A 17,464-nucleotide genomic window follows, 5' to 3' on the forward strand; every position below is an offset into this window, starting at 1 on the left:
CATTTCCTTGTAATTCTGGCCGCGGAATATTTTTTTCTGCACAGCTTTACTGTAAAATAGATTGCATTATATTTTGGCGTATGAAGCTCAGGGAGATAAAGTGGTTAAAGTCATAATTTGTGGACATTGCTATTAGACCACTCCATAAACGGCATGTTTTACAGTATAGATAGAATGTATGTGATTGTCAGCATCATACACTATACATATATTATATTTAAGTCATGTAAAATTGTTTGAATTAAACCATGCCTCCCTTTGATTTCTTGTTAAATTACAATCCATTTAGTAACCATGTACTACAATATTCAGATTCAATTACAACCATTGGTGATAGCTCTGCTAAGCATGTCCAAGTTCCCCCAAATGTTAAATCATTTATCCAGTTTACAGAATCACATTCAGTATGGATTTGATCCACAAACTATTGTTTTCTTTCAATACAAAGATTGTTTGTTTTTTAACACTTTGGGTGCTGAGTCTTCACCGCCTTTGGTGTGGGCGGGGAAAAATAAATATATATATATATATCTCTAAAACAAAAATCGAAAGAATCCGCAGCACTCACTAGTCAGTTTAAATTGTAAAAAAGGGTTTAATTAATCTCACAAGCATCGGGTAAATAGAATAAAGAAGGGAATGATATTTCGGACCTCCCGGTCATTTATCTAGCTTGATAAAGGACCGGGAGGTCCGAAACGTCGCTCCCTTCTTTCTTGTATTCACCCCTGATGCTTGTAAGATGAATGAAACCCTTTTTTACAATTTAAACTGAGTAGTGAGTGCTGCGGATTCTTTGGATCTTTGTTGCTGGATGGTGATCCTGGCTGCACTGTAAGCAGAAGCTCGTGGGGAGCGCAGGTTTCACCATATATATATAGACGGGAGAAATTGGATCTTCTCCCAAGAGGGTTGAGCAGCGAAGTTTGCCATTTTTTCACATATTGAGCACTTTATATTTATCACAATATATTTATTTATATTTATATATATTTATTCATTTATTTATATATCCATTATCTTCACTAGTAGCGCCTCACATTTTTTCGTTTAACACTTTCACTGTAAGCACCCTGATTATAAGATAAGTGATTTGTCCTATGAACATTTTGTGTGTTATATATATATATATATATATATATATATATATATATATATATTTATATATATATATAGTTAAGTTATGGTGAGTAAAAAAAAGTGACAAAAACCCTCCACAGGAAAGCAAATATGCAAATATAGCTGTATGCTCATCTGCATGTCTTAGGCAGGTCTGCAACCCCGCCTTTCCCCATTATCACCCAGCATACAGCACTTCCACTGCAGCAAGGGATTCTGGGAAATGACATGCAAATGAGCACACAGTGCAGTGGAAGTGCTGTATGCTGGGTGATAATGGGGAAAGGCGGGGTTGCAGACCTGCCTAAGACATGCAGATGAGCATACAGCTATATTTGCATATTGGCTTTCCTGTGGAGGGTTTTTGTCACTTTTTTTACTCACCATAACTTAACTCAGTATTATGGTTTAGCCTATCCCATAGCCTCTCTTGCATTCCCAGTAAATCCAACCCCACACTGATGAGACCCATCAAGGTCGAAACAGCTGTCTGTGGGTGGTTTTCTGGGTATGCACCTTAATCCTGGCTGTGCTCAAAGCTGTGACCATGCAGCAAGCTTAAGCCTATAGGGAACCATGTTAAAAATGGTTATTGAGGCAAAAAGTGACACTGTGTGCTCATTTGCATGTCATTTCCCAGAATCCCTTGCTGCAGTGGAAGTGCTGTATGCTGGGTGATAATGGGGAAAGGCGGGGTTGCAGACCTGCCTAAGACATGCAGATGAGCATACAGCTATATTTGCATATATATATATATATATATATATATAAATATAAATAAAATGCAGGTAATAGTGGCTCTCCACTAAAGTTAAATGAACAGCCTGGGCACAGACTCAAGCAAGAAAGGAAGCAGGCACACCAGGTCTTGGAGAAACAATATCCAATTTATCTAAACATGTCAACGTTTCTACTCTCTCTGGAGCCTTTATCTAGACCTGGTGTGCATGCTTCTATATACAGTGACGAGAAAAAGTTTGTGAGCCCCAATGATCGTTACGGAAATTACATAGTTTCCCCATGATAACCTTCTTTAATAAAAAACAGTATTTTCTTAAATATCCAATAGGGTTTATATTAACCAATTCCATGTCTTTTGAAACCAAATGATGTATGAATTAGACAAACAATAATTAAGCATCAGGGTGTGTGCAAAAGTATGTGAAACCATGGTTTTATCAGCTAAATTAAAGGAGATTAAATAATTAGATAGATCATCAGGGGTGAGTTTGGAAGGACCCACCCAATATAAAGATCAGAAACTTGGTGAGTTTGGTCTTCACCATACAGGTGTGTGGAAACACCTCATGCCACGATCAAAATAAATCTCTGAGAACTTCAGAAAAGCCGTTATTGATGCTCATCAGTCTTAAAAGGGTTAGAAAACCATTTCTATGGATTTCAGGCTCCACCAATCCACTATCAGACAAATGGAGAAAGTTCAAGACCACGATCACTCTACCCAGGAGCAGTCGTCCTACCACAATCTCTCCAAGAACACACCTGCAAATCATACACGAAGTCACAAAGAAGCATCCTAGGATATGCAGGCCACTCCCGCCTTGGCTAATTTAAGTGACTCAACTATTAGAAAAAGACCGAACCAGAATGGTGTTCATGGAAGGATAGCAAGGAGAAAACCGCTGCTCTCTAAAAAGAACATTACTGCCTGTCTGAAGTTCACCAAATAGCACATAGATGATCCACAAGACTTCTATAACAATGTTCTCTGGACTGACAAGTCAAAGGTAGAACTTTTTGACCTCAATGAATAATGCTATTTTGTCGAACACCAAACATTGCGTTCGAACAGAAAAACCTCATCCCAACCGTCAAGCATGGTGGTGGGAGTGTGATGATTTGGGGCTACTTTGCTGCCTCAGGAACTGGGTGGCCATCATTAACACAACCATGAATTCTGCATTGTATCAGAAATTTCTAGAATAGAATGTCAGGCCATCCATCCATGAGCTGAAGCTGTACCGAAAGTGGGCCATGCAGCAAAACAATGATCCTAAACATAGAAGCAGATCTCTAAAAGAATGACTGCAGAAGAAGAAATTCCATTTTTTTAAATGGCCTAGTCAAAGTCCGGGACCTAAACCCAATCGAAATGTTGTGGCAGGACCAGAAGCGAGCTGTCCATGCAAGGATGCCTTCAAATGTCACTGAGTTTAAGCAGTTATATATTGAGGAATGGGCCAAAATTCCTCAAAACCGATGTGAGAGACAGACCAGCAGTTACAGGAAATGCTTAGTTGACGTCATTGCTAAAGCGGGTGCCATAAGGTACTGAATCTAAAGCTTCACACACTTTTTCACTCATGGATATTGAATATTGAATCATCTGTGGATAAATGTTGAAAAAGTATCATGTTTTTGTTTTATTTAGTGTAACCCATATTCCCCCCCACCCAGACCCATATGCTATATCTAGGGTGTGTGAGGGCTGGCTACACGGGCTTGAGTGGTGCGTACCTGTCAGTAACAGGAGGGCCTGAGCTTCCCGCGATGATGTTGGGGACACAGGACCAGGCTTCTGGGGTAGTTGCCTCATTCTTTAGTGGTGGTGCAGCGCCTCCATCCTCTATACCTTCCCAGGGATATGGGGTAGGACCCGTATAGAAGAAATAACCCTGGTCCCAGGGTGAATGCTCCAGAATCACACACAGTCTCTTTGGTAAAATCAGCAAAGGTCTCTTTATTGTCACTAGCTCGCACACAGCAGCCTTGGCAGCACACAGCAGCAGCAGCACACAAGGCACTCCAAATATACAGGCCCTCTCCTCTCCTTTCCTCCAAGATGCACTCCGATAGGATGGTCTGTGAGGGGCCTCAATACCCCAATGGCCACCTCAGAGGGTATCCTCTGGGTGGGGATAGATTTTCCCCATCACCCCCTCATCAGGGTGAGGGGCATTCGTCCACTGTAACTCTGCTCACTCTCCAACTGTATAGGCCAGAGTTCTCTCTCTCTCTCTCTTGCTCCCAGGAGAGAGCTTGACCTACTCCTCTCCTCCAACTCCCAGGACAGACTCGACTAGACTGACTGCTTCAACCACTGTCACTCACAGGAACTGGAACCTAAATAGAGTCAGCCCCACCTCTCATGATGTCAGCAGTACCTCCCCTCTGTCTCATGCCTGCAGCAGAGTCAGGGGCCTGCATCTATCACTCAAGGCAGGGCGTGAAGGGGGAAAACCCATGATTACTACTGGCGCCTGCCCTTAACAGGACTTACCACAGTAGGAGAAACATTTGTATAGCCTGTGATGTTTACAGGGGGCTACATTAGTTTGATCAGGTTATCTTTATCAATTATTATGCCTTAGATTAAGTTCTAATTATATTTTAGGTTTGAAATATGTGAAAATCTTAAGAAGTTCACAAAACTGTTCTCGCCAGTGTGTGTATGTATGTATGTATGTATGTATGTATGTATATAGACAAATGGAGACCAGGGGATCCTGATAGCCAAAAAGAGACAGCACACTGCAGGTATGGTATCAAAAAAGTGTATTCAGTAACACAAGGCCGCCAACGTTTCGGTCCTCCCAACGGGACCTTCCTCAGGGCAGTGTGTGTGTGTATGTAAGTATGTGTATATATATATATATGTATATATATATCAATGTAATAAAACAAACAAAAATGGGGAGTTCATGCCTAACATAAATAAAATAGCTAATCTTTCAATCTATTGAGTCAATTTTGCCAGACTTGAGGTGGCGAGAAAATGTATGCTTCTACATTTTGGACTTTGCTGAGGTAGTGTAAAACCAAGAAATTGACTAGATTGAACAGATTTGCATATTTTTGTGCATACTGCGCAGATTTGCAGAGCCAGGACTTTTAGAATGTGGCGAGATACAGATTTATATAGAAAGGTCTCTTTCCGCTCAGCTACACGCTTGGCACAGTTACTAGAATAAGCCCAAATAAGTCTCTGTACAAGTGTCTCTTGTGCAGAAATGTGTTATGCTCATGGGGTTATGAGACAGTTACCTCGACCAGAGTTGCAAGATGTTGAATCTGTAAAAATGATTGCTCATCCGAGTTGAACTTTAGAGTTCATTTTAAATTAATGCATTTATTTATTAAAACAAAGACGTTCCTGGAAGTCAGAACATCTTCAATTTCCTGAAATCCTAGTATATGAAAAGCACACTCTTATCTCTTAAAACGTAATTCTATTAACTCATAGCCAGCAATTACATGGCACCAAAGTCAATAAAATACTTAAGAGATGAACTGATCCATGAGTCGTACAAAGCCTTTACTTTGTTTTACTTAAACATCTAATAGTGACAACAAGCTACAGTATGTGCATGCATGTGATCTGCTTGATTGTATAACATAAGTTCATTTACAGGTTGCCAGTGTTAAAACCATGGATCTCTAAATAGACGCTTGCCACCTGCTATTCACTGTCCACTATGTGGAATTTGCCATCTAAAATAATCTTTCACCTTCCATTTGTGTCATGCTAAAATGTTTCCACCATTAGATATGGATTTCAACATCAAACCTTGACTGTAGTCTGTGAGAAGTTTAGATATTGCAGCGATTAATCAGTACTACCAGGGAATACTTCAGTAAGAAGCTGTGTTTATTACCGTTTTGCTGTTGGGATTTCAGGAGATTTTGTAGATGTGTTGCTGGAACCTTCTATAGCAAAGGTTGTTATGCAAATGACAAAGGTATGAGAACATGCATTCTTCTAGAATGAAGTTGCACAAAACAAGTGAACAAAACATTTCACATTAACATAGAAGTTAAGCATTGGAAGCAGAGTTGTTGTTTTAAATAAGATTTACTTAACTCGATTTCTATAAAAATCTATATTATCTATATATTTATTTGCTCTGCGTAACATTAAATATACAAACACATGTAACGGGTATTCCCCCACCCAATCGCAGATTCTACTGTGTGAGTGCAGGAAACATATATTGTTACTCAGGTGTGGTGCATTACCTGTTGGCTCACAGGAGGGCTGAGCTTCCGCCACGGGGAACCTGGGGTAATTATACTAGGGGTGATCACTTACAACATCTTCTCGGTACAGCGCCTCCACCTGCGATGGCTCCCACCAGAGGGGGAGTGGTTCCTCGCAGGACAATCAATAATACCATACACAGTGCTTTATATAACGAAGGACTTTACTAACGACTAATAATGATAACCTGTGTCTCTCTCACGGTGAGACACTAACAGTGACGTCTCGCAGGACGATTCCCAAACACTAGGTGATCCCACCCAGTGTCCCAAGAACCCCACCCAATGTCCCGTACTCCTACAGAGATAGTCAATGGGTGACTGCGCAGTCACTAAGAACCTCTAGGCCTGTTGGTGCACATGTGATGGTATAATACCTGCCGAGCACTCCGGTGCTCGGGTCAGCAACAAACTTCTCAAAGGGTCAGACGTGTGATGAATCCGTCTGATCCAACCGAACTCCTTGCACGTGCGGACCGCTTCACAGGAACCGCAGCGTCTGCTGTGTCCCTGTCTAATCTAAATGGTACTAACGTGACAGGAACCCTAACCTAGGGCCTGTCCCTGTAGTACAGCAACCTGTAGTGGCTTGGGGAACTCCTAGGGCCTGCAGGGGTAATGACCTGTCTCACTCCCCCAACTACCCAAGTCCCTTCGGTAAGTGATCTGGAATGGACTAGAGTACTCTTCCATGCAGTACTTGGGCGTCTACCTACTGTTGGCTAGCCTAGTGCAGATCCTCTCCAGAATTCCTGCTCTCAGTTACCAGTTTATCCCTTCAGGCATCCTACCCCTAGCGCTACCTCAAGGTGACTAGAACAGCTATAGCCCTTCTCCAGACCCACTACTCTCGGACTAGTCCCAGCGCCTACAGCAGCAAGCTGTAGCTCACTGGAGGTTGGCAGTCAACGTGCTGCGCAACAAGGTGCCTGCCTGTCAGACCTCACAGCACTGACAGCCGTGACTCTGACAATGCCGCACTACACTAAGGGCAGCGTCCCTATCTTGGGCCTCCCTCAGCAATTACCCACTAACCTAGTGGGGAGTTGGGGCCTACCTGGGGTGTGGGTACCTATGGGGTGCAGGAGCTGCTCTCGCTCCCCGCACCTTACTTCCCTACAGCTCCCTGACTCCAACTCTGCGTAACCTTCCTTTCCCAGTTCCCACTAATGTAAGTGACAGGGTCCCTAACCCGAGGGCTGCCCCTGGCAACACTCACCTTACTGGGGAGCTGAGCTATCTCGAGCCCTGGGGGTGCTGGCCTAGTACAGGGAGTCCCTGACTCCTGTACCCTACCTCCTTCCCTGGGCTGCTCCGGTCTCTGACTGATCTAACGTGCTGCAAGCCCGCCAAATGTATCTCTTTTCTCAGGGGTCTCCTAAGCCCTATTGGCTCCCTGGGGTCACATGGGGCTCGCAAAGGCTCTTGGGATATGTAGTCCCAGCTCAGAGCCTTCCCTGGTAGGCTAGGGGTTCGCGGGCTTTTCCCTACCTTCACTGCGCTTGCGCAAGCTTTCCCGGGCTGCCTCGACCTTCCCTCAGCTTTCCCTGCTCTCGCGCGAGCTATCCCTGTCTCGGGGGCTGTCCCTGCGCCTACGCGTCCCTGCGCATGCGCAACAGTGTCCTCAATGGCGGCGCCCTGCTTGTCCGGCCGCCGGGACCTTAGAGACGCGATCGCGGCCTTAGCAACCGCCCGATCGCGTCCCCGGCAACCGGCCGCAGGCAGGAGAAGCCGCGCTGCTCCCTGCTCCAGCCCCCACCCTTGGAAGCAGCCGTCGGGTCTGTCGGCACCCGCGACCGAGCTGCTCAAGGGGAGGGGGGTCTCCAGGAGCCACGGGAGCTCCAGGCTACACTCTCCCCCTGGTGAAACTCCAACGACCTCGCTTGGATGGCAGACATAACCTGGTACACAGTTATACAATGAAAATGCAGGGCATATGTACAACCTATCACTGGTGACTTTAGACATCAGGTTACAATACAGTTCACATACCATACCCGAGGCCAGCTGAGCGTCAGCTGTTTGCTGAGACCATTCGTGGGGTGCCCCTAACTGATCAAGTGGGGGTACCTCACTTTTGCGTCCGTGAGCCTCCCCCAGAAAAATTTCTTGAAGAGCACACCGGAGGGCAACAGTCACTGGTTCCTCGCTACTTCCTCCCCCTGGTGGAAGGAGTAGCACCATGTCTCTGAAGCAGACCTTTACCCGGTCACCCGCGGCATGGATGCGGTAGACCAGGCGGCCAGGACCTTTTCCGCGGTCCACTACTTGGCGAATGGCACGCTCCCTTTTGGGCTTAAGGGAGGCAATTTTTACTAAATCCCTCGCCACACAGTCCTTGTCCCTACGTACTTGCGAGGCTTCCGCTGGGAAGCGAGCAATGGACAATGTCTCTTTCCTCAAAGTCTCTGTTTCACCTGGCAGGGGGTAAAGGGTAGATACCTTACCACTGTGGTGATTCACGGTAGCCAACAGGTCCTCGGGGACGCTGTCAGTTCCCACCTCGGCTGTATCGGGACCTGTCCCCGGCACTTCTGGGACAGTCCACTTACTGGCTTGAAACTCGGGAGCGTTGGATCCCGGTCCTGGGACCATTTGAGTCGGAGCGCACGGGCTCACACTCGGTTCAGGAGCCGTAACTCTGACCTTTTTCACGGCCACCTCCATCGGAGCCTGTGGGGGGCAAGGGGGTTCCTTACCACTCTGCTGGCTTGCAATGGTTTTCTCTTCTTGTGGAACACTGTCAGGTATCTGCGGTGCTTCACCTGACACCACGACAGAGCTGACTGTTCTCTTCAACTGAACGGTAGGTGGTAGATACTGGTCCACTCGCATGGCGGAACAGCTTTCTTCTAGGGGGAACACCTCCCCCGGTGATTCCTCTGTCTCACTGCTGGGGTGGTTCGCCGGTAGGCGCATCGCCACCGATGGTTCGTCCTTTTCCGTAGCTGGCTGGGCCTCAGTTCTTCCCGCTTGGTTGCAACAGGGAACCAGGGCAGCCTTGTCTGTCAGCTCCTCCACCTCCATGGTTGAGGTAGAGCAAGTAACAGCATCTTCATCTCTGGGTTCTGCCATCTGAGATTCCTGCTTGGGATCTGGGACTGTAGACTGCAGCAGCACAGGCTTTAGAAACTGTGCTCCGCAACAAGCACACTTGGGACCCCAGGTCGGTTTGCCACCTGGGAAGTCACACTGGTTACAAACACATCGTATACACCCCTCGTCCTCCACCACGGCCACCCGATATTCTATTGGTAGCCTAAAATGGTTAAAGTCCATACCACCAGATAGACTCAAGTCCTTTTGTAGGCACGGGCACACCAGAAAGGATATTTTCCCTCCTTTAGACCGCCATGCTCCATATAAATGAGGGTGTATTTCTCTGCACTCTGTACTGTTTTTAATGGGAACAGCAGTTGCTGATCGCTGTTCACTGAGCTTGCTCCCCCTGGTGGAATGTAAAGGAGGGGCTCGCTCTATCACTGAGTCACTCACATTGCGGGGGCGGAGCTCTGGTTTTCCCGCCAGTCCCGGACGGATTTCTGCAACACAATTTGGTGCAGGCTTGCAGTCAGCAGCACATGTGCTCTCCTGCTTTGGCGGGAGACGCCATTTTAGGTGTGACTCCCTTGATGAGGGAGCCTCCATTTTGATCACAGTTCTGGTAATCTCACTAAGGCTCTCTGAGTATGCAAGAGGGTAGCCTTCTGGTGGGGCCTCTGGGAAATGCAAGGTCAGAGGGACATTTTCCCGGCATATTTCCTGATCCGTTACTAGCCATAGTCTACAACACTGGTCAGTGGGGTCGTACCGGTGCTCTATCCTCTTCCACACTTGGTCTATGCCCAGGAGTCTCCCTAGGGCCTCACAAATTTCCCTCAACTTCACGGCACTACTGGGAACATCCCCTACTACTAGCACATGTCGCGGGGATACTTCTGTCCTCTTGGTTCGTTCGTGGGCCTCATGGCTTGCAGGCCCAACCATGGTAAAAAAAATCTAAATTGGCCAATTTGGAAAAATTGAAAACAGGGCACCCCAGGTCTCTCTCAGCAGCGCCTCCAAATGTAACGGGTATTCCCCCACCCAATCGCAGATTCTACTGTGTGAGTGCAGGAAACATATATTGTTACTCAGGTGTGGTGCATTACCTGTTGGCTCACAGGAGGGCTGAGCTTCCGCCACGGGGAACCTGGGGTAATTATACTAGGGGTGATCACTTACAACATCTTCTCGGTACAGCGCCTCCACCTGCGATGGCTCCCACCAGAGGGGGAGTGGTTCCTCGCAGGACAATCAATAATACCATACACAGTGCTTTATATAACGAAGGACTTTACTAACGACTAATAATGATAACCTGTGTCTCTCTCACGGTGAGACACTAACAGTGACGTCTCGCAGGACGATTCCCAAACACTAGGTGATCCCACCCAGTGTCCCAAGAACCCCACCCAATGTCCCGTACTCCTACAGAGATAGTCAATGGGTGACTGCGCAGTCACTAAGAACCTCTAGGCCTGTTGGTGCACATGTGATGGTATAATACCTGCCGAGCACTCCGGTGCTCGGGTCAGCAACAAACTTCTCAAAGGGTCAGACGTGTGATGAATCCGTCTGATCCAACCGAACTCCTTGCACGTGCGGACCGCTTCACAGGAACCGCAGCGTCTGCTGTGTCCCTGTCTAATCTAAATGGTACTAACGTGACAGGAACCCTAACCTAGGGCCTGTCCCTGTAGTACAGCAACCTGTAGTGGCTTGGGGAACTCCTAGGGCCTGCAGGGGTAATGACCTGTCTCACTCCCCCAACTACCCAAGTCCCTTCGGTAAGTGATCTGGAATGGACTAGAGTACTCTTCCATGCAGTACTTGGGCGTCTACCTACTGTTGGCTAGCCTAGTGCAGATCCTCTCCAGAATTCCTGCTCTCAGTTACCAGTTTATCCCTTCAGGCATCCTACCCCTAGCGCTACCTCAAGGTGACTAGAACAGCTATAGCCCTTCTCCAGACCCACTACTCTCGGACTAGTCCCAGCGCCTACAGCAGCAAGCTGTAGCTCACTGGAGGTTGGCAGTCAACGTGCTGCGCAACAAGGTGCCTGCCTGTCAGACCTCACAGCACTGACAGCCGTGACTCTGACAATGCCGCACTACACTAAGGGCAGCGTCCCTATCTTGGGCCTCCCTCAGCAATTACCCACTAACCTAGTGGGGAGTTGGGGCCTACCTGGGGTGTGGGTACCTATGGGGTGCAGGAGCTGCTCTCGCTCCCCGCACCTTACTTCCCTACAGCTCCCTGACTCCAACTCTGCGTAACCTTCCTTTCCCAGTTCCCACTAATGTAAGTGACAGGGTCCCTAACCCGAGGGCTGCCCCTGGCAACACTCACCTTACTGGGGAGCTGAGCTATCTCGAGCCCTGGGGGTGCTGGCCTAGTACAGGGAGTCCCTGACTCCTGTACCCTACCTCCTTCCCTGGGCTGCTCCGGTCTCTGACTGATCTAACGTGCTGCAAGCCCGCCAAATGTATCTCTTTTCTCAGGGGTCTCCTAAGCCCTATTGGCTCCCTGGGGTCACATGGGGCTCGCAAAGGCTCTTGGGATATGTAGTCCCAGCTCAGAGCCTTCCCTGGTAGGCTAGGGGTTCGCGGGCTTTTCCCTACCTTCACTGCGCTTGCGCAAGCTTTCCCGGGCTGCCTCGACCTTCCCTCAGCTTTCCCTGCTCTCGCGCGAGCTATCCCTGTCTCGGGGGCTGTCCCTGCGCCTACGCGTCCCTGCGCATGCGCAACAGTGTCCTCAATGGCGGCGCCCTGCTTGTCCGGCCGCCGGGACCTTAGAGACGCGATCGCGGCCTTAGCAACCGCCCGATCGCGTCCCCGGCAACCGGCCGCAGGCAGGAGAAGCCGCGCTGCTCCCTGCTCCAGCCCCCACCCTTGGAAGCAGCCGTCGGGTCTGTCGGCACCCGCGACCGAGCTGCTCAAGGGGAGGGGGGTCTCCAGGAGCCACGGGAGCTCCAGGCTACACACAAATATAAATATAATTGCAGTATAAAATGGGCTCATAATATAGCATATAAAACGTATAATGAATCTGAAATATGCGAATAACCTACATCTTTGAAGTTGGAAGTCAAATCTGAAAACACACCTGAGAATGTACAGTACTAACACGTTCAGTCCATTTTGGATGTGCCTATAATGTACATATTTTCTGCATCTTTCTTCCTCTCTTCCTATAAAAAAAAAAGGTTGGAAATAAAGATTTCCTGACTGTCTTTCATAGGATTATCATGGCTAATCAAATAGATAGCGTGCTGGGGTTTATTCATTAACTGCGATAGTGCTCATCAAGATCCTACTGGGCAGAGTGAATGTGAGTTCCCGAGCAATAAGGCCCCAATGAGCACTATCGCAGTTTAATGAATAACTGTTCAGGAGTCTTTTTTTTTTTTTTTAACCTGTGAGCTTCTTGTTCGGGATTAGAGATAGCGGCCAACTGTGTGCTAGATCAGTGATTTTCAACTGGGGCTCCATGACTGCCAGGGGGGGAGAGCTTGGACAACACTCACAGCTGTCCCAGGCCTGGCGGAACGGCGGCACCCCCACGTAGCAAGCTCAGGAGCGGCAGCAGCAGCCACCCGGTCACATGGATCCTTCCTCTCCCTCCCCCTGTCCGTGCCGGAGGTCACGTTCAACTTCCGGCTGGCAGGAGGAGGGAGCTTCGGGTCGGCGCAGAACTGCAGGCCCTACTGTAAGCGCGCTCTCTATGCACTTTTCACTGTAGGGATTTTTGCACCTGGCGCCGGCAACTCCCTTAAATTTTTTTTTTTTTTTTTTTTAAATGTGGCGTGTGTAAAAGAGAGAGAGAGGGAGTGTGTGTGTGTGTGTGTGTGTGTGTGTGTGTGTGTGTGTGTGTGTGTGTGTAAGAGATAGGGAGCATAAGGGGGGGAGAGGAGGAGAGGGTAAGGCTACATAGGCTCATAGTGCCGGCGACGCGATGGCGACGTCGGGCTACGGTCGCTGGAAAAATCAAATTGAGATGACTTCCAGCGATCGCGACCAAGCCGTCGCTCTGTCGCACCATCGCGTCACGCTTACTATAAGCGCACGCGATGCCGGTAATGTATTTGTTTTGATGCAACGACGCGTCACTGTCACCGGCGCCGGCACTATAAGTGCAGCCTGAGAGTGTGAGAGGGAGCATAAGGGGGTGGGGAAGGGGGAAGAAAAGAGACGGGGGCGACGGACACAAGGGACAGAGAGGGTAAGAGGGCTGGGGTTTTCCAGGATTTCACAATCTAATTCTTGGGTTCCTTAACCAAATAAAGGTTGAAAACCACTGTGCCAGATTGTGGCCCTGTTTATGTAGACAGAAAGTGAATCATTCATTAAATATAATTTATTAGAACTGGCTTAGGTGAAAAAGCCGGCATTCGGAGTTCCAATTTACAGTTAATCGGTATTTAATATTTCTTACTATTATTAGTTTACTATTATTTCAGTTTACAAAGTATTGCAAAGTAATACCAAACACAACGTTGCATACTGTGCAACTATTTAATGGTTTAATATATTAGTGCAGGCGTGGGCAGCTACAGTGGAAGATTGAGCCACTGATTGAGCAACCTGCGCTGAAGCAGGAATATCCTGAAAACCTGACCTGTTGTTGGCCTTTGAGGACTGGAGTTGCCCAGCCCTGTATTCAGGGAAGGGTATAGCTTCACTTTTCATACTATAAGCATACTATTTATATGTAAAACAACAATGCAACAATTTAAAAAAAAAAAATACAATAGAAATAAAACATTTATAAAGGGTAACTGTCCATGAAATGTCTGTGAATTGAATGTAGAACCTCTGTTCTTTTAATGTAACTATGTATTGTTATCATAACTCTGTGCCCAGGACATACTTGAAAACGAGAGGCAGCTCCCAGTTTATTACTTCCTGGTAAAACATTTTATAAATAAAATAAATAAATCATGTTAAACTATTGTATGATGTCATTCTGTGACCGTGGAAATTTTATTTTGGGCACACTTTTGTAGATTGGTAGAATAATCGAAATATCAATATTATTAGTTTAAAAAGTCCTTAGTGTTAACGCAATGAAATTTTCGGGCTCTTCCAGCACATTCATGTTTAAACTTATAAGGTTATCACCACTTGCAGCTGAGTATTAACTCTTGACTATTCTTTAACTAAATATCCAAGTTTGACGACATGAACTAAAACATTGTAGCCTCCTTCTTTCTTTATTCTGTTTGCCTTGGATAAGTGACGCTGGCTTATGGTTTCAAAGGTTAATTTGATTCCTCGCAGCGTGTCACATAGGAATTGCAGAATGAAGTGAAATAAAAATGCATCTGACAATTTTCAGTCACATGCTCATATGTGCCCTGTCTTTGAAAGCTAATCGGTCTTACTTCATACTTTAGCACAGAGGCAATTACAGTATGTGTTTGTCTAAGAGGATTGGTAGCCAGAAATAAGTCGACGTCTAATCAGACACAGGCCTTTACTGGGCAGACTGCCATGACATTTATTACGTGTGCATTTCTCAACTACCAAAATGGTGGCTGTCTGCAGAGGTTGGGAATGATCTCTGGAAGAAATCAGGATGCTTGTCTGACTTTGGAACTTTCTACAAAGACGTTTGGAAGATTTTTATTTTTGTAAGCGTTAAAGAGCAATGTAATTTATTTTGCACGCAAATGGGCAACGTCTGTGGATGTGTCCGAGCTCAGAAGGAGGAATACAACTTAGATCCTGCGAAGGCTCCCTTGAGCCCTGCAAAGCACTCCCCAAGCAGAACATTTTTTAAACGCAAAAAGTCAGACAAACGGAAGGACAGACAAAATGAGGAGGACATTAAACCCACAGAAGCTGCTGCAAAAAATACTGGAGCCAGTCAAGTTTCAGAAGACTTTTTTCTCTCTGTGAGTACCCATATTTCTAGCAATTATGATAGACCACAGTCTTCTAAAAATGGCTCAAGCATAGATTCACAAAACGTGGAAAACCCTGTTCCATTTCACTCTGATTCTGGAGACACTGAAGCAAATGCACAACTGGAAAGCAGTCTCGGAAACAGCAGCTTTCTCTGCCTTGCCAAGGATGGGGAACTTTCCTCTCGCACCATTCCAAATATATCAACATTCCTTAATAACACGAATGCCTTTTCTACTAACAAAGCATCGAGCTTAAGTTCAATTGACCACATATTAGGGCGATGGACCGCAAACGAAAACAGTGCTGCTAAAGATCTTTGCAAAAGTGATGCAAATAGACAGAAGAAAGGGAAGAGCGATGGCAGCTTGCACTATGTTACATCTTACACTGTTTGTGATAAAGAGTGTCCTTCTTATATGGCTGCCTTACCCAATGGAATATTTAGCAGCAGTACTCCCGAACGGATTAAGGTAAATACAAAAAAATGGACTCAATGGTTTTTATTGAGTTATGTTCATTAACGGCAGGGGTGCTCAACTCCAGTCCTCAACCCCCCTCCCCCCCTCCAACAGGTCAGGTTTTAAGGATATTCCAGCTTCAGCACAGGTGGCTCAATCAGTCGAGCCACTGATTGAGCCACCTGTGCTGAAGCTGGAATATCCATAAAACCCGACACGTTGGGGGTTCTTAAGGACTGGAGTTGAGCACCCCTGGTATACTGTGCTGTATATGATTTTCTTGTATAACAGATCACTAGAAATAGTATGCATTATGTGGTCAAATAGATGTACGGTTCTGTGCGGTATATTTTATGATCCCGCATTACATGTGGGATTGAATGTGTTAATATGTGTCAACTGTTTATGACCTTCAAAACTGGGAAACAACAGAACCACCTAGCATTTGAACTTTACACTGGTATTTATGGCACCTGTGACATTACAAGGGAATTTCGCAAACAAATCATGACCATAAACGTTATTACTTTGCATGCAGTCAGGTTTGCAGTATGTCAGAAGGATTCAGTGAAGCATTTGTGTACTTGTTTCCTGTAACTAGTTCCGCAAAGATGTATTTTTTTCCCCATTATCAATATTGTTATTATCAAACCATATTTACAAAGTGGTGCTGAGCCATCAGGCACCTTATAGCCTATTTAAAGTGTGTTATGGCCTAACACTGCTTAGCAAATATGGCCCATGATTTATCTTCTGTGCATTAACAATTTTGCTAAAGGTTCTAGCAACAGGCGGACACCCTAACATACTTATGGCTGAGAAGCCCGTATAGTACAGACGATTGGCTAGATGGGTTTGGTCCATTTGTCATCCGGGACTTTAAGATGCTGTGTGCCAAATGTGATATGGATATTTTCTACGTTGGCTCAAAAAGTACCAATGTTACACTTTTACCATTTGTTTGCACCTTATATGTAGAACGTGGCTAAACATGTTATTGTCAATTGTGTTTACAAGTCTGGGGAACTTTCAGTATGTGAGACAGAACCAAAGCTCATGGCTTTTTTACTAGACCTCTCTGCTGTAGTGTTACCTGCTCCTCACTCATGTCTCTGGATTGCTGCCGTAAGGTAGATTGCAAGCTCTTCAGTGCAGCAATCGCCTTCCAGTGACTGCTTTTCATCCCTGCTGCTTCTGTGTTGGTACTGCATGTTTATACATTGCGGGAGTTGGGTCAGCAACAGTTGACAACTCCTGAACTACCTTATTGCGTCTGGACATACAGTATAACACACCTTGTAGTGTCATCTGTTATGTATATATGTTAGGTCTGGAAATGTCCAGAGCTCCTCAGCATCATTATACAGCACAGCGTGTTCATTATCCATGTATAAATGTACTCATCACCATTTTATAGTGCATCATATTTGTTACCAGAGGTCTGTAACTGTACAGATTAGACCAGCATCATGATACAGTGCAGCCAGTCCATTATTATCATTTGGATTTTATTTTAAAAATGGTAAAATGTGCATATATTGCATAATTATATATTATGTCATTAGAATACATTTGTGAAGTCATGAATAATATCATGCAGAGCTATGTGGAGCTATGTTCCCTGGGCTGGTGCTCATAACTGAATTTCCCTGCTTTTGATGACCCATTATTTATATATATATATATATATGTTATGGTGGGTGAAAAGGTGACTCAAAACCCTCCACCGTATAGCATATAGCATATAAAAATATTACTTGTGAGCACATTCACATGTCTCAGACAGGTCGGCAACCCTGCCCTTCACCATTATCTCCTAGCACACAGTGCTTCCACTGTAGCAAGGGATTCTGGGAAATGACATGCAAATGAGCACACAGTGCCACCTTTTGTCTCAAGACCACATTACATGGTTAAACCCTTAAGCCAATGCATGCT

General features: G+C 46.0%; 1 protein-coding gene across 25 annotated transcripts in view; it reads left to right on the plus strand.

Moving 5' to 3' along the window:
• DST (dystonin) overlaps positions 1–17,464 on the plus strand; it is a 535,648-nt gene that overhangs the window by 242,673 nt on the left and 275,511 nt on the right. For 2 of the 25 annotated variants that reach the window (XM_075598135.1, XM_075598136.1), the window contains exon 1: positions 14,671–15,538. The exons of the other annotated variants lie outside the window; for them this stretch is intronic. In XM_075598135.1, the coding sequence (XP_075454250.1) occupies positions 14,831–15,538 (708 nt within the window). In that variant the 5' untranslated portion in view covers positions 14,671–14,830. Of the gene's footprint in view, positions 1–14,670; positions 15,539–17,464 lie in introns of those variants that run through there. 25 annotated transcript variants of the gene reach the window in all.

This window comes from Ascaphus truei, chromosome 4 (assembly GCF_040206685.1).
Source record: "Ascaphus truei isolate aAscTru1 chromosome 4, aAscTru1.hap1, whole genome shotgun sequence".
In the NCBI taxonomy this organism is placed as follows: Eukaryota; Metazoa; Chordata; class Amphibia; order Anura; family Ascaphidae; genus Ascaphus; species Ascaphus truei.